This window comes from Eurytemora carolleeae, unplaced genomic scaffold (genome assembly GCF_000591075.1).
Source record: "Eurytemora carolleeae unplaced genomic scaffold, Eaff_2.0 scaffold878, whole genome shotgun sequence".
NCBI classification, from domain to species: Eukaryota; Metazoa; Arthropoda; class Copepoda; order Calanoida; family Temoridae; genus Eurytemora; species Eurytemora carolleeae.
In genome coordinates, this window is record NW_019396831.1 from 110,780 (window position 1) to 135,434 (window position 24,655).

The 24,655-nt window shown below is 31.5% G+C and overlaps 1 protein-coding gene across 3 annotated transcripts; it reads right to left on the reverse strand.

Moving 5' to 3' along the window:
* Window positions 1-1,943: 1,943 nt before the first annotated feature.
* Window positions 1,944-24,228, reverse strand: LOC111709173 (seipin). Of its 3 annotated transcripts, XR_002766798.1 has the most exons (16): window positions 24,152-24,228; window positions 22,092-22,155; window positions 20,960-21,004; window positions 15,444-15,509; window positions 14,445-14,527; window positions 13,409-13,520; window positions 9,472-9,527; window positions 9,171-9,282; window positions 7,773-7,848; window positions 7,261-7,330; window positions 5,113-5,200; window positions 4,672-4,726; window positions 3,622-3,668; window positions 2,610-2,659; window positions 2,213-2,414; window positions 1,944-2,070 (listed from the first exon to the last, which is right to left on the reverse strand). XR_002766798.1 is itself a non-coding variant. In XM_023482782.1 (15 exons), the coding sequence occupies exons 2-15, from the start codon at window positions 22,147-22,149 to the stop codon at window positions 2,343-2,345; spliced, it is 990 nt and encodes a 329-aa protein (XP_023338550.1). In that variant the 5' UTR covers window positions 22,150-22,155; window positions 24,152-24,228; the 3' UTR covers window positions 1,944-2,342. The 3 variants fall into 3 exon arrangements, 2 of the variants coding, with proteins under 2 accessions (XP_023338550.1, XP_023338551.1); XM_023482782.1 differs by having other exon boundaries at window positions 1,944-2,414; XM_023482783.1 differs by lacking the exon at window positions 24,152-24,228 and having other exon boundaries at window positions 1,944-2,414; window positions 15,444-15,568; window positions 22,092-22,136.
* Between the last annotated feature and the right edge of the window lie 427 nt (window positions 24,229-24,655).

Sequence of the window (24,655 nt, forward strand, 5' to 3'; positions counted from 1 at the left end):
GAAATTGGAGATTATGCGAGTGAATAATGAATACATTTCATATCATTCCTAACAAAACAAATTTAAACTATACCATTAACATATGTAATATGTAATATGTGTATGTATATTAAATGTGTGTGAATAAATCTTTAATAATAATAATAATATAACAACCCTTATTTTCATCCTAGCTCTCATTGATTCCTAATCCCAAATCTTCCAATCCCAAATTTCTCAACAGCTGATTTCCATCCCAATCCCAACTTCCTCTTTAGTTGATATCCTTTCCAATTCCCAAACTTTTCTACCTACTTCCAATTGGTTCTATCTCATTCATATACCTTATTCCCAAACCAAGCTTAATCCCAATATCTTGAACATTAGTTGATAATCGTTTGGGATCCCAATAGTTTGGATTTTATGTAAAAGTTACGACACTATAAACTTTTTATATCATGCTTTATTTATGACAAATGACAATGGACAGGAAAATATGAATTTTAGAAGTATAAGAAAGAAAAAAGCCTGTGCAAAAAACCAGCCTGTGTGCATATTTTGCGCAGTATTATGCTGCCTAGCTAAAGGGGTGTTTAGATCCCTTGAAACAAAAGTTATTAATATGTTTTCATGTTTTCACTTTTATATCTTTTTTAAGCCTAAAAGTGTTGATATTGTCAAATATTACTATCTTTAAATTTGTCCTGCATTTGGCAATCTGCAAAAAGCAGGCTATACACAGTCGATATAGAACCAGAAAAGAGTGTTTAGATCCCTTGAAACAAAAGTTATTAATATGTTTTCATGTTTTCACTTATATCTTTTTTAAGCCTAAAAGTGTTTATATTGTCAAATATTACTATCTTTAAATTTGCCCTGCATTTGGCAATCTGCAAAAAGCAGGCTATACACAGTCGATATAGAACCAGAAAAGAGGAAGGATTCAAGATGTAACTCCTACAAAGAAGAAAAGAACTGTTCGACCCTCGTACCACCCTCGCGGTCAAAGCGAGTGCAAAGAAACCTATATTCTTTATGTGACCAGATCTGATCAATATATACTTCTTTAATTTGCAACCACATCGATTCTTAGAGAGAGAGAGAACATCATATTGCTGGTTAAAGATTAAGAAGTCTTTTATATATTTCTGGTTATATATATCCTACCATCTCAAACTACCCTCCCCAACTCAACTTCCCCAAAATACTTACTCGCCAAATTCATTCATCTTTCTCATTTTCTGAGACAATATATCTGGGATTCACTGTAGTTTTTTAGGACAAAATACCTTCAAGAATTTCATCACTCGTATAAAGGAGGGATTTGGCCTCGATTTCATCTTTTTAGTTCCGTCTTCAAACAATTCACAATAAAAATGAAACAAAGCAAATTTTCGATTATATACACATGGATGGACCCATTTGACTTGAGAGGTTAATTTTCAAGCTAACTGGTAGAACTGTTTACTTTATAATAAATAATAATTAAGGAGACAAACGGTTGCTAAAATGTCGTCTTTATAATCCACAGTTTTAAGGGAGTCGTTGTACAAATATTTGATTATAAACTTAGTAAAACTGTAATTTGTTTTCTTGTAACATTTAATAATTAATTAAAACTCAAGAGTTAAGTTAAATTAATCATCTGAACACCAATCATACAATTGAGCAGAGTGAGTGTACAAAAAATACTTATTTCGGCAAAATTTGTTTTTTAAAAATTATAAGAATCAGGGACAGTCAACAGAAGAAATAGAAATAAAGTAATTGAAGGAGAGAATTGATGACAAGAATAATCAAATATTAACTGAATCCAATTTATAAAATAAAAAATAAAAAGTAATAAATTGTTAAAACAAATAAGGTTTATTAAGCCTTAGAAGTTTTTATCCTTTAAGTTTGCCAATAAACTCAAACTATGAGAGGTCATTTTTAACAAATAAAACAACCGCTGTAATTTTATAATTAGTTTATTTTTGCTAGCAAATTGTTTGATATGTAAATTAAGTAAATTGAGTCTACAAAGTATCGAGAACAAAAAACGAACGCTGACATTTAAACTCATAATAAAAATAATTTCTTTCGATAACCCTATAGTGAGCCCAATAAAACTGAGAAACAGAAAGACAATTGTTTGTTTAAATTACTGGAAACAATGTTCGTTTCATAAAAACATGTTAAAAAATTTAAAAGTCGTTTTCCTATTCCAGTTTTATGCGTCTCAAGCTCTCACCTTATTAAAAAAATTTGAATAAATTTCTATGAATTCCTTTTTTTTTACATGCTTTCAGCGTTATCAATTATAGGCTCTCGTATCGGGAATAAAAAATTTGGAAAAAAATTTTCACAATAATTTACAACATTTAATGTATTGTTTCAATATTCTTTGCTCCGCCATTTTTGAGGATTTCTATGTCGTCTGTGTTTGAAATCTCCTAAAAGATAGAATATCGTCTTTGGTTAATCCATTTCTTAAAATAGATTATTAAAAACAAAACTAAGTAAAAGAAATATTAAGTTAAATTAAGTCAAATTAAATGATTTATTCCCCCAATTTAAGTCTCAATTTAAACAAAAATCAGGCCAAATTGTTCTTGAATAAAGATTTGTCACAAAAAAACGATATTTTCCTTTTCTTCTTTATCTAGATCATCCTCCTTCAATATTTCTCCATGTAATCCTAGAAATTATACAATGAGGGTTAAAAACACAATAAACTTAGATTAAGAAATTATAACTACGGTGGGTCTAGATAATATTAATTGGGACACCCTGGCTCGGACTCAAGTTACATCTTCAACTTGGGAAACAGTGTCCGGGCCTGGTTAATGTTAATTGGGACAACCTGGCTCGGACTCAAGTTACATCTTTAAGTTGGGAAACTGTGTCCGGGCCTGGTTAATGTTAATTGGGACACCCTGATTCGGGCTCAAGTTACATCTTCAAGTTGGGAAACTGTGTCCGGGCCTGGTTAATGTTAATTGGGACACCCTGACTCGGGCTCAAGTTACATCTTCAAGTTGAGAAACTGTGTCCGGGCCTGGTTAATGTTAATTGGGACACCCTGACTCGGGCTCAAGTTACATCTTCAAGTTGGGAAACTGTGTCCGGGCCTGGTTAATGTTAATTGGGACACCCTGACTCGGGCTCAAGTTACATCTTCAAGTTGAGAAACTGTGTCCAACAAGCATGAACCAATGAATCGGCGACTTATCGGGTGTCATACAAATTTAAAAATTCTCAAAAAGGTGCTAACAATATGAAAGTAAATTAAAAAATAATAATTGAAATCTACCACCATTTAGTAGATCACCATAGTTTCAGTAGACGTAAATATTTCCATTTACTGATAGCGCCGATTGAAGGATTCATAACTCTAATTGGAGAATGAGATAGATAGAAAGATAGATGTTACCGCCATACTATTTCTATTGGTTCGAATAGTCAACAAACACATGACTGAACCCTGATTGGATCGGGGCAAATGGACTCGGCATACAGGAGTGTGTATTATGATTTTGTCTCAAATTAACCATTTAAATATTATTTCTTTTTTTCAAAACTAGCTTCTTATTCTTAGACTGATAGATAACACTTTAACCAATTGGGATTTACAAAAATGTTTTTTTTAAAAGTTGCTACCTGAATCGTAGTGTTGCAGGTAATACTCCTCGTCTTCGGTGAACAATCTAATTATTGACAAAAAAATAAAAACTGTAAAATGTAAACTTTATTTAGACTTTTATCTGTATGGTACATCAAATGTTCATTTACTTATCAAACGGAAAAAGACAACTTTTAGCATGAAAGATATCAAAAAAAATGCACAGGGATTTTTACGCCAAGTAAAATTTTTAATCTGTTTGAATTTAAAGATCAAAAGAAGGGAAAATTTTTTTAATGGTATTCATTCAAAACCCATCTGCCATGTTAGATATAATATAGAATGACCGAAAGAATTTTGAAATTACTAGCATTTTGATAGAATATGAGACCATTTATTTATGTATTTATAAAAAGATTTGAAGTCTCCACACATTTCTGAGAATCCAGATTTGCAAGATATTGCTAACTTCCTTTTTCTCAAATTTTAGCAAAATTTCTGTATTTTAGAATAGTTTTTGTATAGATTGATTAAAATAACAGATAGGACACTAGATGTCGTCTTTTCAAGATTTGGATGAAAATCGTTCATAGCACTGAGGCAGAAGCCCAGAGGAGTTTCGCGCGCGGGGTCGGCGTAGAATTACAAGACAGAGATGAGAGCCTGTTCTACACCGACTGCGCGAAACTCCTCTGGGCTTCTGCCTCAGTGTTATAGTTAACGATTTTCATCCAAATCTTGAAAAGACGACATCTAGTGTCCTATCTGTTATTTTAATTTGATATTGCAAACATATATGTCAGTTTTTCTTTCTACAAAAGACGAGACTTCAGAGACGACTTTACAAAACTAATAAGTCTTTTTCCTTGAATTCTTGGATCCCTCCACCTTAAAGCTTAGTTTTTTCTTTGCTTAATACTTATATCCATAGAAAACTAAGTTCAATCCTTATATCGTTATTTTTTACAGCGTCAATCTTAAAATTTGTATGAGAAAAAATCACATAGTGTACTGTTGTGTCTCAGCCATGTCCCTTTGTGAATTAAGTGTCACTTATATAACTATGTACAGTCCCTTTAAAAGCCCACCTGCTCCAAGAGATTAGAATGACTAGAGAGAGAACAACAATGTTGGAAAGAATACCTAAAAATGATGAAAATTAAGAATAAAAGAAAATATAGGAACTGAAGTCATTGTACTGAACTTAGCTCTTGTCTTTAAGGATTGTTGTAAATATTTTTTATAATATAAATTCCCCGGCGTTACCAGTTGGATTTTGGAAACAATTTTTTTGAATAAGAATTTTGAAGAAAAAAATTCCATTTTTTGTTGTTGAAATTTTATACCCATGGCCATGGGTTCCCTTAAAAAATAAAAACTATTACATAAATATCTTTGCAAACTGGTGTCGCAAACCCTTAATTGTAAAAACTACGAATTCTCATGATTTTATATAGGACACCTTATATACCAAATTTTGGCCACCCTTACTTACCCCTCACCCCCTCCCCTCCAATTATATATATTACCCGCTGCAGAGGATATCCAGGGATGATGAAACATTATATGTCGAAGGCCAGAGAATTCTGCATGCACAAGCAGGGTTGTACTGTACACCTGTACGTCATATGTTCTGTACTGCACACCTGTACCTTATATATTCTGTACTGTACACCTGTACATAATACATTCTGTCCTCTACACCTGTACATCATATATTCTGTACTGTACACCTGTAAATAATACATTCTGTACTGTACACCCGAGCATGATACATTCTGTCCTGTACACAGCTGTAAATAAAATATTCTGTACTGTACACCTGTACACGATATATTCTCTACTGTACATCTGTACATTATTTATTCTGTACTGTACACCAGTACATTATATATTCTGTACTGTACACCTGTACATGATACATTCTGTCCTCTACACCTATACATGATATATTCTGTCCTGTACACAGCTGTACATGAAATATTCTGTACTGTACACCTGTACATGATACATTCTGTCCTGTACACCTATACATGATATATTCTGTCCTGTACACAGCTGTACATGAAATATTCTGTACTGTACACCTGTACATGATATATTCTCTACTGTACATCTGTACATTATATATTCTGTACTGTACACTTGTACATAATACATTCTGTACTGTACACCTGTACATGATAAATTCTGCCCTGTACACCTGTACATGATATAATCTGTACTGTACACTTGTACATGATATATAATCTATACAGTACACATGTACATGATATTTTCTGCTGTAGACCTGTACAGTGTACATGATATATTATGTACTGTAAACCTGTACGTAGGGTTGTTAATCGTTTTTGAAAACGATCGTTAAACGGTCGTTTTTTGTTTCGTTTTCAAAAACGATCGTTTCGTTTTCGGAAAAAACGATCGTTTTTAAAAACGACCCACTCGTTTTGAACTTTTAGAAAACGAATAGCGATCGTTTTTGAAAACGATCGTTTTTATTAAAACGATTTGCGACCGTTTTTTATACGATTGTTTAAAAAAAAAAATGATCGTTTTTAAAAAAACTATCGTTTTTGAAAATTTTTTTATTGACAATTATGTTAACGATCGTTAACGAAGGGTCGTCATTAACGATCGTTAACGAAGGGTCGTCTTTAACGATCGTTAACGAAAGGTCTTCTTTAACGATCGTTAACGAAAGGTCGTTGTTAACGATCGTTAACGAAGGGTTGTCGTTAACGATCGTTAACGAAACGACAAACTTTATCAAAACGGTCGTTTTTGGAAAAAAATTACATGCAACTTTATTGACTGTCGTCTTACATTAAGTTTAACAGTTGTGGGGGAGTTAAAACTCCTTGATATTTTCTTAAAAACTACTCAATGATAAGTACAGATGCCCTTCAGGTCGGTTTCCTCTCTTCGTTACCGATCGTTAACGAAGGGGTCGTCGTTAACGATCGTTAACGAAGGGTCGTCTTTAACGATCGTTAACAAAAGGTCGTTGTTAACGAAGGGTTGTCCTTTACGATCGTTAACGAAACGACGAACTTTATCAAAACGGTCGTTTTTGGAAAAAAAATTACATGCAACTTTATTGACTGTTGTCTTACATGAAGTTTAACAGTTGTGGGGGAGTTAAAACTCCTTGATATTTTCTTGAAAACTAATCAATGATAAGTACAGATGCCCTTCAGGTCGGTTTACTCTCTTCGTTAACGATCGTTAACGAAGGGTCGTCGTTAACGATCGTTAACGAAACGACGAATTTTATAAAAACGATCGTTTTGAAAAACGATCTTTTTTAAAAACGAGCGTTTTGAAACGATCATTTTAAAAACGACCATTTTTAAAAAACGAACTTTTTAAAAAAAACTATCGTTTTTAAAAACGTTCGTTTCGTTTTCGATTTTTCGTCGTCGTTTTCATAACGAAACGATCGTTTTTCTGAAAAATGAAAACGTTAACATCCCTACCTGTACGTATCTGTACGTGATATTCTGTACTGTACAGCTGTACATGATATATTGCGTACTGTACACCTGTGCATGATATATAGTGTACTGTACACCTGTACATGATAAATTAGCACTTTGAACTTAAAGTGGATAATTTAAATCATTTTGTCGAATACTCTAAACTTATAAAGTCAACATTTTAAATCAAATTCTAACCTGAATATGTTTTGATTTAATTTCAAAAAACATTCTGTTCGCCAAATTGTGGGGATCGTCCATAAACTTCCTTAAAAATAAGTATATAATTCCATAATTCTAAATTTCTTTTAATGATTGGTTTTTGCAGTTCTTTTTCCTTTTTATTGGTATTTAATAAAATGGCTGACTTACTTGTATATCTATTTCCTGTTAAATGGCGTAAACCTTGAAACTCTATGTCCTGCTGACAACTTTGTAATCTATTTTCTGCTAAACTGGCTGATATACTCTGCTAAAATGGCTGACTTATGTCCTGCCAAATGGCTGACATACTTGTAAGTCTATTTCCTGGTAATTTGGCTGACAACCTTGTAAATATATATATCCTGCTAAAATGGCTGACAACCTTTTAAATTTATTTCCTGTTAAAATGGCTAACATATTTGTAAATCTATTTCCTGTCAAAATGATATTTGTAAATCTATTTCCTGTCAAAATGGCTGACATATATTTGTTCCCTGTTTATTTACCTGAAAAAGTTGATAGTGACCCATTGTTTCTGACTTGAAGTGCCAGTCAGCAGAAACGGGGAAAACATAAACGTTTCTGGGGAAAAAATTAAATGAAATAAGATTTTAAAGAATCAGACAAAAAAAACTGCTAAGTCAGCTAAAGATTAAATCGCAACTCAGTTCTAGTGTAATTTTTAAATTTTTAATGAATTATAAGTTTTTGCCAAAATCTATAATTTCTAATTCCTATAGCTTTGCCAACCTGGTCGTGAAGGTGAAACCCTTTTTAACTTAGATTATTTGATAAATAAATTGAAATATCTACGACATTGGGTTGCAAAGATATAAGATTAAAAAATCAGAGTTTGCTACAAAAACTCAAAATCCCCTTTGTTAAATTTTAATTTTGTTGAATCTGGCAGAAAATCTAAAAGTTATAATGAAGATAACCACATAGCTCATTGAAAACTCCGCTTCATTTGAAGTACAGTATCGACTTTTAAGCAGAGCTAAAGCAAGTTTTTCAGTGTACATACAGACTCTGGATGGCAGTATGAGACAGTTCACTAAAGTTTGAATTTCAAATCTTATTTATTAAATGAAGCTCACTGTTCACTGAATTTTCTTTATTAGCAAAACGTTGGATCTAACAGAAGAAACAGAGAGGTTGGAACAAAGAAACCCTAATAGTTCGTGATAATCTGAAGATAAAACGATTAAACGAACGATCTGAATCAATCATTTCTACATTGTTTGCTCAAAGGAACTTGAAAAAACGTCGATAGTTTTCAATTAATTTTTTCAAAGGATTTTGAAAAAACGATTTTTAACTTAGCATGCAAACGTTTTTAAAAACAAACTTTTAGAAAACGCGATGGTTTTTTTTACTGAACGAACGATTTTGCTTACAAACTTTAAAAGAAATGCCGTTTTTATTACTGATCAAAGGATTTATAGTGATGAAAAGATTTCAATGAACGAACGATTTCACTGAACTATCTTTCAGTGTGAATACGAAAAAATCGTTTGAAAAAATGAATATTCCTTGATTTTCAAACTACTGGCAAAATTATTTGGTGTAACCAGGAATACATTTAAATATACATAATATTGGTTAAAAGTATAAGTCTAATTATTTCACAGTGTTATGGGTCTTACTTCATATACTACCTAGATATCTGAGTAGAGGGGATCTGAACTCTAGTATTGAGGATTTACATGTACTCTAGATACTACCTAGATATCTGAGTAGAGAGGATCTGAACTCTAGTATTTAGATACTACCTAGATATCTGAGTAGAGAGGATCTGAACTCTAGTATTGAGGATTTACATGTACTCTAGATACTACCTAGATATCTGAGTAGAGAGGATCTGAACTCTAGTATTGAGGATTTACATGTACTCTAGATACTACCTAGATATCTGAGTAGAGGGGATCTGAACTCTAGTATTGAGGATTTACAGCTTGTTTCTAGGTTTTTATCATTCTTTAGAACTTCAAGACAAGACATAAACATTCCCAGCTCCTTAAACAGTGTAGTTAAACATAATATAACTTATCCTGACTTTAAACTGGACCAATAACATGAACTTGACCTTTACCTTTGTCTAGACACTAACCTGATCATAACCTTTACCTTGCCATTGACCTTGAATATTTAATCTCTAACCTGAACGTGACATTGACCTTAATCTTGACCTAGACCTAGACCTACCTGATTAAAGGTCGAGTCTGGAAGTTCCAGGCGTACTGAAACACTGTATGGTTGACCTAAGTGTAGAAAAATAAATAATTTCTCAAAATCTCATGATTAAAAAATAATTATCCTAAAACATGAATTAAGTATAAACCTAGTTGTATAAACTATTTTAAATAAAGTTTATTCAGAGAAACCCTCCTTTCAAACTGAATTCTGCAATGTAAAGCAATCCTGAATAGAATTCTACGACAATGCTAACAATAAAAACCTGAAAAAGAGTAAAAGAAATTTCATCTCAGGATTTAGTTCAATAACATTTTAAGGATGATTTTGATGATTTAAAAATATTTTAAAGCAAGTATTTTCATTCCATTTGATACTTTTCACCCAATTTCTCAAATTTTAAGATCATTTATATGCACTAATTTTGCACATAAGTCCAAAACTTTTTTTGTTGCTCTCTAATAGCAAATATACCGAACTTCTGAGCAAAAAAAGTGATTTTTAATTTAACATGTTTGGGAAGTTTCAGAAAATTGCATTTTTTTCCCACTCTAGCAAAATTGTTTTGCATCATTATTCATTAGGTTGCAAAACTGTATAGATCAGAAAGTAAGATTTTAGTACCTTTGCTAAAATTCTCTTCCCTTTAAGACTAAAATGGGACTGCTTTAAGACTTTAACCGGATTGCATTAAGACTTTAAAGGGACAGATTTAAGATCTAAATGGGACTGCTTTAAGACTTTAACAGGACTGCAGGAAGACTTTATTGGGATTGCTTTAAGACTTTAATGGGACTGCTTAAAGACTTTAATAGGACTGCTTTAAGACTTAAATGGGACTGCTTTAAGACTTAAATGGGACTGTTTTAAGACTTTAACAGGACTGCTTTAAGACTTTAATGGGACTGCTTTAAGACTTTAATGGGACTGCTTTTAGACTTTAATGGGACTGCTTTAAGACTTTAATGGGACTGCTTTAAGACTTTAATGGGACTGCTTTAAGACTTAAATGGGACTGTTTTAAGGCTTTAATGGGACTGCTTTAAGATTTAAATGGGACTGCATTAAGACTTTAATGGGACTGAGTTAAGACTTAAATGTGACTGCTTCAAGACTTTAATGGGACTGCTTTAAGACTTTAACAGGACTGGTTTAAGACTTAAATGGGACTGTTTTAAGACTTTAACAGGACTGTTTTAAGACTTTAACAGGACTGCTTAAAGACTTTAATGGGACTGCTTTAAGACTTAAATGGGACTGCTTTAAGACTTTAATGGGACTGAGTTAAGACTTTATTCAATTCAATTCAATTCAATTCAAGAAGCTAGGGAAGTCCCGTGGGCTCCTCGATCTAGCTGGGGTACGCCATCACGATCCCGTCTAGATCAAGGCTTTTCAGCCTGACATAGTTTAGGCCTAACGTCGGGTATCACGACCAAATTTGAGCCATGAGTCCGGATTAACTCCTTTCGCCAGCGAATTACCAAACAAACTATTTCTAGTATAAATTAAATGCTGGCGGATTGAGTCTCCCTTCCGGGATTACGGGATACGCGCGTTTATTATTATATCATTATATGATCTGATAAGATATGATATTGATATGGGACTGCTTTAAGACTTTAATGGGACAGCTTTAAGACTTTAATGGGACTGTTTTCAAGAATTAAATGGGACTGTTTAAGACTTAAATGGGACTGCTTTAGGACTAATTAATGGGACTGCTTTAAGACTTAAATGGCACTGATGGGACTATAGACATAAAGAGTAGCATGTCTGATTCACAACATTATCTTTTCATTTAAAATTGAAAATTGATTACTTTTAGTTGTGGTTTCTTGGTGAATTACTAATATAACAACAGGAAATGCAGAGAATTTATCACTTGTCAAGCAAGAAGATATCTTCCATATCTATCTATAAAATAAATAAAACAATACATTCGTATATATGTATGTTGCCTATAGCCGGCCAAACGGCTGGACCGAATGGGTTGGAATTTTTTTGGACACTCATGGGTGGCCGGGGGGTGCTATAGGCTAAATTCAAATTTTGTTATCTCAAATAAAAAAAATTTCACTGGCAACTCCGGGCCCTTCAGCTAGTTATTACTAGAATAAAAGTTGAAAGGGTACTGTTGTAAATTGGACCTAAGCTACCTCCCTTTACTTCTAAGTTTAACAGATTGTTTTAATTTAGTTTTAATTTAATCCTCTTAATGCAATATCGATTACCAATATTGATACAATTACTCTATACATACACTCACATTCTTAAAGAGATTGTTCAAATATTTTGTGATCGAGTCAAAAAAAACTTTAAATATATTTTAACCGGTCAAAAAAGCAAAAAGCTGTAAATTTTTCAAAGAAAAAATCAATTAACTCTATCTCTGCTGGGGTCCTTGAAAACCAGGATATGCTGGGGGGGTCAATTTGACCCCCCCTCTAAATCCCATGTTTGATGTCCAAATATGACAAATGATAAACCATTGGAAAGCTCTTGTGCTCTACTTTTAGAATCTGCAAAAAATTGCAAATTTACAAAAGTTGAATTTTTTATCGCAAAATCCAGTTATATAGTAAAAATGTCTGCAAAAAAAAATTTGTCCAAAAAATGAAAAATTATACATTTTTAGAAAGCCCTTGACCAAGCCATTTCAAATATGCAAAAATTTTAATCAAGAAAAACTAAAAATATGCAAATTTCCTTCGACAGGTTGTTTAAAAAAAATTTGCATTTTTTTTCGCAAAACTTGTGCAATTTTCGTTTCCTTATGTCAAAGGCTTTCCAAAAAGCTAAATTTTATCAAAATCTGACAAGTGGAAGTGGGTCAAAACAAAGATTTAGTTTGTTACAGGAAAAAGCAGTCATTCAGGCAGTGTGCCTGAGGACTCAGGCGGTTAGTATTAAAGTCCGGTTTTAGGCCTAAAAGGAGGGCTTTGGGTGTGTAGGAAAAGTCAGAAAATTTCAACAGCCTCAGACCAATACTTTTTGAGTTTTGTAAAAAAAAACTACAGGGGGGGGGTCAAATTGACCCCCCCCCTAGCAGGAATAGGGTTAAGCGATTTTTAAACGTTTTTTGAGTACTGTAAATTTTAATTTTGAGAGAAACCAGTTTCCAGATTAGCGACAAATTAACGTCATGTTTAGTTATGATTCAGAAATAGCTAAATATATTATTTACAGTTGATAAAGGGGGGGGGTAGAGATTGACGAGTTTTTATATTATTTACAGTTGATAAAGGGGGGGAGGACAGAGATTGATGAGTTTTGTATTATTTACAGTTGATAAAGGGGGGGGTAAGATTTGTGAGTTTTGTAGATGGATTTAATAAACAAAGTTTACTTTTTTGTTTGATTACGAATTGAAATCTCTATCTCACTGAACTGACAGGAGTTCTGTTTATCTTGGAGAGAATTGGAAGATATTCTCTGAATTTAAATTATCCATGGTTAAAGGGACTGTACACGTTATTTCAAATGACCCTTCATATAAAGAGTGGCAAGTCTGAGTAAAAAAGGAACCATTTCTTTGATGAATATGGAATGCGATATCAATCTTTTTGGCACTGAGCATATGTTTTTTTAGTTTCTCTGTAAAAATAATTTCCAGATTTATGCAACTAAAACTGAGAAGAAAATTGACAGAATTCAACACTTTGAAAGATCGAAAAACAACAATATCTTTTACTCAAAACTTCAACATCATTAATGAAATAGTTGTGCAATTTAGAATAGTCAATAGGGGGGCCTAGATACAGTGCAGTATATTGCTAACTCCGATATTCCGGAAAAAATTACATTTTTTAAATTGAATGATCCGAAGAAAATCTTTCCGTAAACTGGAATTCCGGGTAACTAAAGATGAAATTGAAACCGTAAAGTTTCCCGATTTATATTTTACATTTACAGCCCCTTTTAAAAATCTGATATTATTTGGGGCTACCTGTCATAAGCTTAATTTTAGGATGAAGGTTGACCGTTGCATTTGGATAGCTGCAGATTCCAACCTGGTCAGTACATGGGAGGAACTGCAGGTTTACAGGTTCTTCATGTATCTAGACATACATGTACAGTAGTTCTTTATGTACCTATACATGTACAATAGGTCTTCATGTACCTATACAGCAGTTCTTTACATTTCTAGACATGTACAGTAGTTTTCTATGTTCATGTACAGTAGTTTATGTATCTATACAAGTACAGTAGTTCATTCACCTATAGATGTACAATAGTTCATGTACCAATACAGCATTCATGTACACTGTATGTTCAGTAGGAAATATATATTTTTGAAAAATAATTACCCTTCCCCCCCAAGTTCTTATTCAATTTTTAAAAGAAATAAAACAGAATTTTTCTAAATCTTTCAAGTTTCCATTTTTATCCTGGGGACCACTGTATTGGCTTCAAAGTTTTACATTTTTGTGTTTTATTTGGTGACACTTTCCAATTATTTAAAGAGTGTTTTTAAATGGAAAAGAGGAAACGTGTAAGAAGCCAAATAAATACTGTTCTATTACTCCACAAACAAATACTATCCTTAAAAGAATACAACAGTTTGGGATACTTTAATCTTGTTTCGGATCTGGTTTCGGAAATACATTTAGTTTGAAGATGCTTATTTCATAATATGAAGTATCCTGCTTCATTTTTTGAAAATGAAAATTTACTTTAACAAAATATACTTTATTTAACAAGCTTAAAAGTACGAAAGGAAAAGGTCAAATTTGTTCACTATATTACTGGTTCTAGTTTGTGAACTCGTAGCTCCTCTTGTTTTGATTTTACATCCGGAGTATGAGCTTTACTTGGTTACATATTAGAAATAAAATCTTTAAAACTAGGAACTATACTTTAAAAGGATGTAATATTTCAAGATAACATGTAATTCATCAGTTTGTCGTATACAATGAAAGATAAAATCGATTTTCAAACACCTGATTTGAATTGTTTTGAGTGCAATTTTTGTCTGTACCTACCTCTAACGGCATGTACGCATAGTAGAAAGTACCGTACATAAATACAGAGATGGAAATGATGAGAACAAAAGTGAGAACAGAGGCTGTACAAAATCATCAATTTTATACAGCATGAGATATATTTATTCCTAAAACTTTTCATAAAAAATTAGTAAATCCACGAAAATAGTTGATAATAACTTCTGCTCCATTTGATTATGTGTAAAACAGATCTAATTTTGTATAATCAGTTGATTAAAATTTTAAGAAAACATGAATAAGAAAAATGAGAAAAAGATTGATATTAAAACCAAAATAAAAAATTATTATTTTTACAAAAGAAACCGGCATAAAAAATTGAAACCCTCAAAGTAAAAAAATTGGACTAATTAGACATAGTTTCAATTGATATCTTATTCACAACGAAATTTTTAAAAATGTCGACGCAAAAAAATGAAGGAGCCAAAAATAATGTTTTCAATCGTGATTTCACCACAAAGTGAAAAATGCCTTTCGGTTCCAGAAACAATAGAGAAAATTTTCAGAATTAAACATTGCTCAAGCGAGACAAACGGTCAATATATGTTTCGGAGAATTAAAAAACTCTAAAATATTAAAAATGTTTAAGTGTGGACGTTTAGGGGCATTACAATTTAAGGACATAAGAAGGAAAACTTGAAAACTTATTTCAAAAAAGAAAAACTAAACTAGGCTAGTGGGGTTGGTAAACTAGGCCTATGCCAGTCCGGGTACTGCAAGAAGTCTGGCCGCGCCATCAAAGTTGGAACTACGCTGACATAGGATAGAGCCGGGGCGGTACTTGCCGCGCGTCACTAAGGCCGGTACAAGGGGTAGGTCCGGTTCGAATTCAAATTGATCCTAGTCCACCGTGAGTTTTAAAGGGTATTATATTGTATTTCGTAAGTGTACATTTTTTTTAAAAATGGTCACTTGAAATTACGTCGACAATCTCTTTTAATGAAATATTAAACTAGCTAAAAGATAAAAATGATTTTATTCCTATGGCATTGTAAAGAATCCGTTTTGAAGACGACATCACATCCATGGCCCGCTCTCGTGTAGAATCTATAAAATAACCTAGATTGAAGACGACATCACATCCATGACCCGCTCTCGTGTAGAATCTATAAAGTAAATAAGAAGTTTACTACTTTAGGAATACAGTGACGATTTTGATATCGTCTTTTGAACGATTTTATAATGCATTGAGGCAAGAAAGCCTCTGTTTGAAAAGCACCCCTCTAATAAAGTCTAAGCTATTTTAGTAAAAACTAATTAAAAAAAAAAGAATTTCCTAACTGAAAGTTATTTTGACGAAACTTCTGTGTTCGGGAAACTGGAATTCAAAGCGAAACACAAAAAAAATTAGATTCATTAGGAATAGGAACCTCCTAATATTTGTTTATTTGTTTACAATAATAGCGCCCTTCAGCTATTGGGTAAAATGTACACAAACCCAGTTCTAAAAAAACCGCAATATTTGCGGCAACATTTGATCTGCAACTTGCGAAGCTATCAGTAAAAATTTAAATATTATCGTGATGCATTATTTCACAACAAAAAATCTTGTTGGTAGGGAAAAAAAATTCCTGTGTCTCTGTTGTTATGGATAAAGGAAGAAAAATACAGATTTTTCAATCATTTGATAACTAACATGCAAAAGTATACTTTAATGAAATTAACATGCAAAAATATACTTTAATTAAGTCAAACTCTCCTTAAATTGAATAAAATGTTTTTGCGCATGAAAACCGTTGCGGAAAATATTGCAAGAACAAAATGATTTTTATGTCTTTTCTAATTCTCTAGCCTAGACCTTGTTTTTCACTGAAAACATATTTGATTTTAATATTACGTGCAATTTACTTTAGTTTCACGCCCCTGGTCCCTGTTTCCAATATTTCAATATTCTTAGGTTTAATTATGCAATTTAAAGGGAGTGACTGGCTAATAATTAAAAAGACACTAATTCAGAAAACGTATCCAACCCCAAAGTAGGAGTTTTGAATGTCGAATTTGCGCTCAAACTCAGGATTTACAGATCTTTAAAAAATCTTATATGTCTCGAATGAATCCTAAAGAAGTTTTCCACAACACTGCAAACTCAGTTCAACTACCTTACATAGCCGGTCTGTCCCTTTAAACTATAAGTTAAAGGGACTGTAAGCGTAATTTTAAGTGACCCTTTATTTAAAAATAGCAATGACCGATTCATAGTACCCTTGAAAGCTGTGTCTGTTCAATAATGAAAGAGATATAAATGTTAATAATTTCGAAAAGTTATATTTTCAGATTTGCGGGTAAAACTAATTTACAAAAGTGACTTCCGCTGTTGCGCATTTCTACTGCAGAAAAACATATTGGAATATACAGAACTAAATAGAAAAATTATAATTTCTTCCACATTATTTATCAGATATTGGTTAAAAGGGTATAACTTGGGCATTGTCATTTTTGCATGAAGGGTCACTTGAAATCACGCATATACAGTCCCTGACTCATTCAGGTCTTGAAAAAAAATAATTCTTCATACATCGAACTGCACTTTCACATGAATAAAAAACAGAAGCTGACCAAAACTTGACTTTTGATTTTCGACTTTTTGTCGACTTATACATTACATGTCGACTTTTTTCCTTGACTTAGGTAACAATACACATAAGACCAAGAAGTGTAGTGCACTAAATCTAATAAGAAGTGTACTGTACTTAATGTAATAAGATTAATTGTACTACACTAAATGTAAGAATAATTGTACTGCACTAAATGTAAAAAGATTAAGTGTACTAAACTAAATGTAAGAAGGAGTGTATGTACTGAACTAAATTTGAAAAGATTGATTGTACTGCACTAAATGTAAAAAGATTAAGTGTACTGCACTAAATGTAAGAAGATTAAGTGTACTGCATCAAATGTAAGAAGATTAAGTGTGCTGCACTAAATGTAAGAAGATTAAGTGTACTGCACTAAATTTAAAAAGATTAAGTGTACTCCACTAAATGTAAGAAGATTAAGTGTACTGCACTAAATATAAAAAGATTAAGTGAACTGCACTAAATGTAAAAAGAGTAAGTGTACTGCACTAAATATAAGAAGAAGTGTACTACACTAAATATAAGAACAAGAAACGTACTGCACTAAATATAAAAAGAAGAAGTATATACTGACTAAATGCAAAACGATGAAGTGTACTGAACTAAATATAAGAAGAAGCAGTGTACTACACTAAATATAAGAAGAAGCAGTGTACTACACTAAATATAAGAAGAAGCAGTGTACTACACTGAATATAAGAAGAAGCAGTGTACTAAAACTAAATATAAGAAGAAGCAGTGTACTACACTATATAAGAAGCAGTGTACTACACTGAATATAAGAAGAAGCAGTGTACTACAACTAAATATAAGAAGAAGCAGTGTACTACACTAAATATAAGAAGCAGTGTACTACACTGAATATAAGAAGAAGCAGTGTACTACAACTAGATATAAGAAGAAGCAGTGTATTACACTAAACATAAGAAGAAGCAGTGTACTACACTAAATATAAGAATAAGCAGTGTATTACACTAAATATAAGAAGAAGCAGTGTACTACACTAAATATAAGAAGAAGCAGTGTATTACACTAAATATAAGAAGCAGTGTACTACAATGAATATAAAAAGAAGCAGTGTACTACACACTAAATATAAGAAGAAGCAGTGTATTACACTAAATATAAGAAGAAGCAGTGTACTGCACTAAATATAAGAAGAAGCAGTGTATTACACTAAATATAAGAAGAAGCAGTGTGTTACACTAAATATAAGAAGAAGAAGTGTACTGCACTAAATATAAGAAGAAGAAGTGTATTGCTATAAGTGCAGGAAGAAGTGTACTGCACCAAATGTAAGAAATGCAGTTTACTGCACTACATATAAGAAGAAGAAGTGAACACTGCACTAAATGTAAGAAAAAGCAGTGTACTGCACTAAATGTGAGAAAAAGCAATGTACGCTGCACTAAATATAATAACAATAGTGTATACTACACTTAAAGTAAGAGGTCGTGTACTAAACTAAATGTAAGAAAAAGCAGTGTACTGCACTGAATGTAAGAAAAAGCAGTGTACTGTGTACACAGCATTAAATGTAAAAAAAGCAGTGTAATGCAATAATTTTAAAAAGGAGTGAACTGCACCAAATGTAAGAAAAACAGTGTACACTGTATTAAATGTAAGAAAAGCAATGTACGCTGCACTAAATATATGAAAAGCAGTGTATACTGCACTAAATATAAAAAAGCAGTGTACACTGATATAAATGTAAAAAAGCAGTGAGCACTGCACTAAATGTAAGAAAAGCAGTGTACACTGCACTAAATGTAAAAAACCAGTGTATTCTACACTTAATGTAAGAAGTCGTTCACTACACTAAATGTAAGAAAAAGCAGTGTACTGCACTAAATGTAAGAAAAAGCAGTGTACTCTGCACTGAATGAAATAACAACAGTGTATACCACACTTAATGTAAGAAGTCGTGTACTAAACTAAATGTAAGAAAAAGCAGTGTACTGCACTGAATATAAGAAAAAAGCAGTGCACTGTGTACACTGCATTAAATGTAAAAAAGCAGTGTAATGCAATAATTGTAAAAAGGAGTGTACTACACCAAATGTAAGAAAAGCAGTGTACACTGCACTAAATGTAAGAAAACCAGTGTACACTGCATTTAATGCAAGAAAAGCAGTGTACACTGCACTAAATGTAAGAAAAGCAGTGTGCACTGCACTAAATGTAAGAAAAGCAGTGTACACTGCACAAAAAGCAAGAAAAACGCTGTTCGTCAATTGTGTTTAAAGTTTCAAATTTCTCTTTTTTACATCACGATATTCTAGATAATTCTATTTCAATCTTACATTTTAAAGTTTAAGTTTAAAAATAGAATTATGAAATTGGGAAATCCTAAATAATATATTATACATACTTTATTGTTTTTTCACGGCATGCAAAATATTGCATGATATAAAAAGTAAAAATCATTCAAAATCAAAAAAATAAACGCATAAAAAAGCTGTTTATAATTTTTTAAAATTTTTTTTTTCATTTTTTGAATGAAGCATTTAAAAAAAATAATCTTAAAATTTATACATGTGGGGGGGGGGGGTATAGTATAAATAGGTTTTTCTAAATGCCAAATGCAAGGTTACTTATAATTATAAACATTATCCTATAAAGATATTTGAATGAAAATAAACTATATATATATCCCCGGTTTAACATACTTATTATCAAGATATTAAATATTTTCTAGGAACTTTAACATGTGTTTGTTTACCAAATAATAATAAATACTCATATTTCAAATTTTATTTTAAAAATTTTCATTAAGTCAAAATTAAATTCATATTTTGTTGTTGTAAAGGAAGACGCAAGTTCAACAAATTTAAATTGAAATATTTTAAATATTTAACGTAAAGAATATTTTTGAAAGGACTGAAGATATAATCTTCTGTTGTCCTCCCTGTTTGATATCATTTCAGGGATTGTAATTTTAATATCCATACTAAGATGACAATGCCCGTTTTACAACATTAACCTTGATACAGCTTAATCTGATCAACAATGTGGAAGATGACGTCGTTTTTCTGACTCGACAAGCGTTTAATTCCGATAATTCCTCCAGTCTTTCTTATACGCAAGGCAGAAGTCACTTTTGCAGAGAAACCACAAAATGAACAGTTTTAAAAAACTGCAAACATTGAGATCTAATTCATATTTGATCAGACAAACTGGTCAAACCGGACATGCCATCTTTGCATGTAGGGTCACTTAAAATTACGCTTAAATTCCCTCTAAACCCTTGCCCGAGCAATTCTTATAGTTAAAGATTGTGTGCCAAGAGACTTAAAATTGAATAGTCCAACAAACGTGGATGAAGGACATTAATTGTACAGTATAAACAGACTTAATATTATATCATAAGTTACTAAGTTTGCATAGTAACATCATCAAATACATTCAATTATTTTTTTCAATGTCGTCTTCCTATTCCATAGTTTACTTGTTCTCACTGTATTTATAATAGAATATATAAACAATTATTAGCTAGAAAAATATTTCAAGGGTAACATTGTAAATCGGACAGATCACTATGTAAATGAAAATTGAAATTAGTGTACAGACCCTCTAAACTCGGAATTCAAAAATTCCTATCTATATAGAAATTTAGCTTGTCTGTTTGTTTGTATCCAATAAACGTCAAAACGGCTTAACCAATCGGGCCCAAATTTTTTGTGGGACATCACGTGACCACAGAGAAGGTTTATGAATGATAAAAATTTAAAAAAAACATGCATTTTAAAGGTTTTTTAATTTTGTAAAGAATATTATATTCTTGAAAATCCGCGAATTTTTTTAAATCCGCAAAATTTTTTTCTTCTTTGTTTTAAAATGTAAACAAAAAGAACATGTTCACAATTTAAATAGAAGATGGGCGCGAAGCACCCTAAATTCCTAGTTTCTAATATTTCTCACCTGCGACATATTTAGCTCTTTGTTTGGCAAAACTAACTCCTTTTCCTAAACAAAAATTAATAGCTTTATTTTTTGTATAATTTAAAAAATGCTTTCAAATTGCATAAGTAAGTAAACGTGAAAAAGTATTTTGGTTAAAAGAACTAAGATTTAATAATTATTTTAAAATGATCTAAAATTAAAAAAAAAATTTCGGATTTTTCCGTTAAAAATTAGAATCGCGTTATCAAAACTAATAAAGGTCAACATTTTTTTCCAGGACAAAATTTCCAAGCTTGACGATCCATAAACCTTTCCTGGGACCATGCACGTTGCCATAACAAATTTGGGCCTGATCAGTTCAGCCGTTTTGACGTTTTTGGATATTGACAGCTGACAGACAGAATATGTTGAAGAATATTTGCATATTGGTGTTAGGTAAAAATAAATAAAAAATCAACCCTATCACCCCACTGTATATGTTCCTGAATACGCCCCCGACCGGAAAATCCAATTTGTGTGAAGTGTTTTGTCAATTTTTCAGTGTTGGTTTGTTTGGTTGAAATGAATTAAAGATTTTTTATTTCCATTCTAAAACTTTTTAATTTAGAATACCGGAAATTAAAATAAGTAAAAAAGTCAAGACAATTTAAATTACGTTTTCACTTTTCTTTAAACGAACTGAGATGGAATTTAAAGAATTTGAGCCGCGGTTTAAATCTGTGCAAAACCCGGTTTAAATTAAGCGCCGGCTTAAATCTTGAAACATTTGATACAATTTTAAGTGGAACCAACCATATTTAACCCGCGGTTTAAATTTAAACCGCCGCTCAAATTCTTTAAATTCGGCCACTGATCGTTTTGTAAACGATGTAGGAAAAACACAAAACAAAACGATCATGATTCGTGCTTAATACGTCGTGTTTCGTTTTCCTTTTAATTTTTGACTAATCGTTCTTGACCATTAACGATCATTAATGATCATACCTTTGTTAACAATCGTGTCAATTATTTCGAAGAATTTCTCATTTACCTTGGAGATTTTTATTAAATCAAGAAATTGTATTTTTTGGAATCGATACTTTTAAAATATGCGATTAAAGTTTCAACTAATTATGAATATAAGTGAACTTCAATAAAAACTATTTTTTACCTAAAGTTGTTACAAATATTTTCCTCACACCAGCACTAGGACTTTTTATAGCATTCATTTCTTTCTGAAATATTCAACTTTTTTTCATTTTGTTTACATAAAAATTATATTTTTGGGAATAAAATTACTACTACCAGTGCCCGGCACTGCCCCTTAAATTTTTAAAACAGTGAAAAAAAATTTAGATTTTTAAAAATTAATTGATATTTGTATAAAAAAATTGATTTCTAAAAAATGTTAGAACTTTTTAGCCTATTATAGAAATCATATGTTTGTATGGAAACTTTAAGTTTGTATGGAAACTATATTTTTTTATGGAAACTATATGTTTGTATGGAAACTATGTTTGTATGGAAACTAGATGTTTGTATGGAAACTATATGTTTGTATGGAAACTATATGTTTGTATGAAAACTATATGTTTATATAAAAACTACATGTTTGTATGGAAACTAGATGTTTGTATGGAAACTAGATGTTTATGTGGAAGCTATATGTTTGTATGGAAGCTATATGTTTGTATGGAAACTATGTCTGTTTGGAAACTATATGTTTGCATGGAAAGTATATATTTGTATTAAAACTATATTTTTTTATGGAAAACATATGTTTGTATGGAAACTATATGTTTTTATGGAAACTATGTTTGTATGGATACTATATGTTTGTATGGAAACTTTGTTTATATGGAAACTATGTTTATATGGAAACATATGTATGTATGGAAACTTTATGTTTTGTATGGAAACTAGATGTTTGTGTGAAAGCTACACGTTTTTATGGAATCTAGATGTTTGTATGGAAATTATGTAGTATGGAAACTATATGTTTGTATGGAAACTATATGTTTGTATAGAAACTATATGTTTGTATGGAAACTAGATGTTTGTATGGAAACTAGATGTTTGTATGGAAACTAGATGTTTGTATGGAAACTAGACATTTGTATGGAAACTAGATGTTTGTATGGAAACTAGATGTTTATATGGAAACTATGTCTGTTTGGAAAACTATATGTTTGTATGGAAACTTTGTTTGTATAGAAACCATATATTTGTATGGAAACTATACGTTTGTATGGAAACTATGTTTATATGGAAACTAGATATTTGTTTTAAAACTAGATGTTTCTATGGAAACTGTATATTTCTATGAAAAGTATATGTTTGTATTGAAACTATATGTTTGTATGTAAACTTCATGTTTGTATGAAAACTAGGTGTTAGTATGGAAACATATGTTTGAACGGAAACTATATGTTTGTATGGAAACTATATAAGTGTATAGAAACTATATAACTGTATGGAAACTATATATTTGTATGGAAACTATATGTTTGTATGGAAACTATGTTTATATGGAAACTAGATGTTTGTTTTAAAACTAGATGTTCGTATGGAAACTGTATGTTTGTATGGAAAGTATATTATTGTATGAAAACTAGGTGTTTGTATGAAAACTAGATTTTTGTATGGAAACTAGATGTTTGTATGGAAACATATGTTTGAAAGGAAATTATATGTTTGAATGGAAACTATATGAGTGTATGGAAACTATATAACTGTATGGAAACTATATGTGTGTATGGAAACTGTGTTTGTATGGAAGCTATGTTTGTATGGAAACTATAAAACTGTATGGAAACTATACGTTTGTGTGGAAACAATATGTTTGTATGGAAACTAGATGTGTGAATGGAAACTAGATGTTTGTATGGAAACTATATGTTTGTATGGAAACTAGGTGTTTGTATGGAAACTAGATGTTTATATGGAAACTATATGTTTGTATGGAAACTATATGTTTGTATGTAAACTATGTTTGTATGGAAACTATATGTTTGTATGGAAACTATGTTTGTTTGGAAACTATTTTTGTATGGAAACTATTTGTTTGTATGGAAACTATATATTTGCTTAGAAACTATATATTTGTATGGAAACTAGATGTTTGTATGGAAACGAGATGTTTATATGGAGGCTATATGTTTGTATGTTATGTATGGAAACTAAATATATATTTGTATGGAAGAATTATAAGACTGAACTGGCTCTTGTTACCTATGAATGCTACCCCTCAAGGATATTGTAAGGTTTTATCACATGTTAAGCTGCATCTACACTTCCTTGCAATGTTTATAATATGTTATCATGTCAGCTAGGGGTTAATCTGTCTAATCGTTTAAAACTAAGATAAAATATTTAAACTGATAATAGTGTTTTCAAGATATAAACAAACTAAGAATACAAGTGTACGGTATGTTTACAATAACCTAAGAGTAGCCTGGTTCTAGAGAGCTAAATACCACTCTTTACAAATCCTGCTTGGTGGTATTAAGGGTAGATCATTTAACATATGCGTTCTTTAGAAGTGTAAATACTGGTATTATGCTTGATACCGGTATTATAAAGAGTGGTGTTACCTAAATCCAGCCGCAGGGTGGATTTAGGAAGGATAGTATACCCTATATGCTGGTATTAGTTTGGTTTGGGTAGATTTAGATGAATTAAAGGGATGCATAAAAATTAATGGATACTTTAAAAATGGAAAATAAAATTATACCC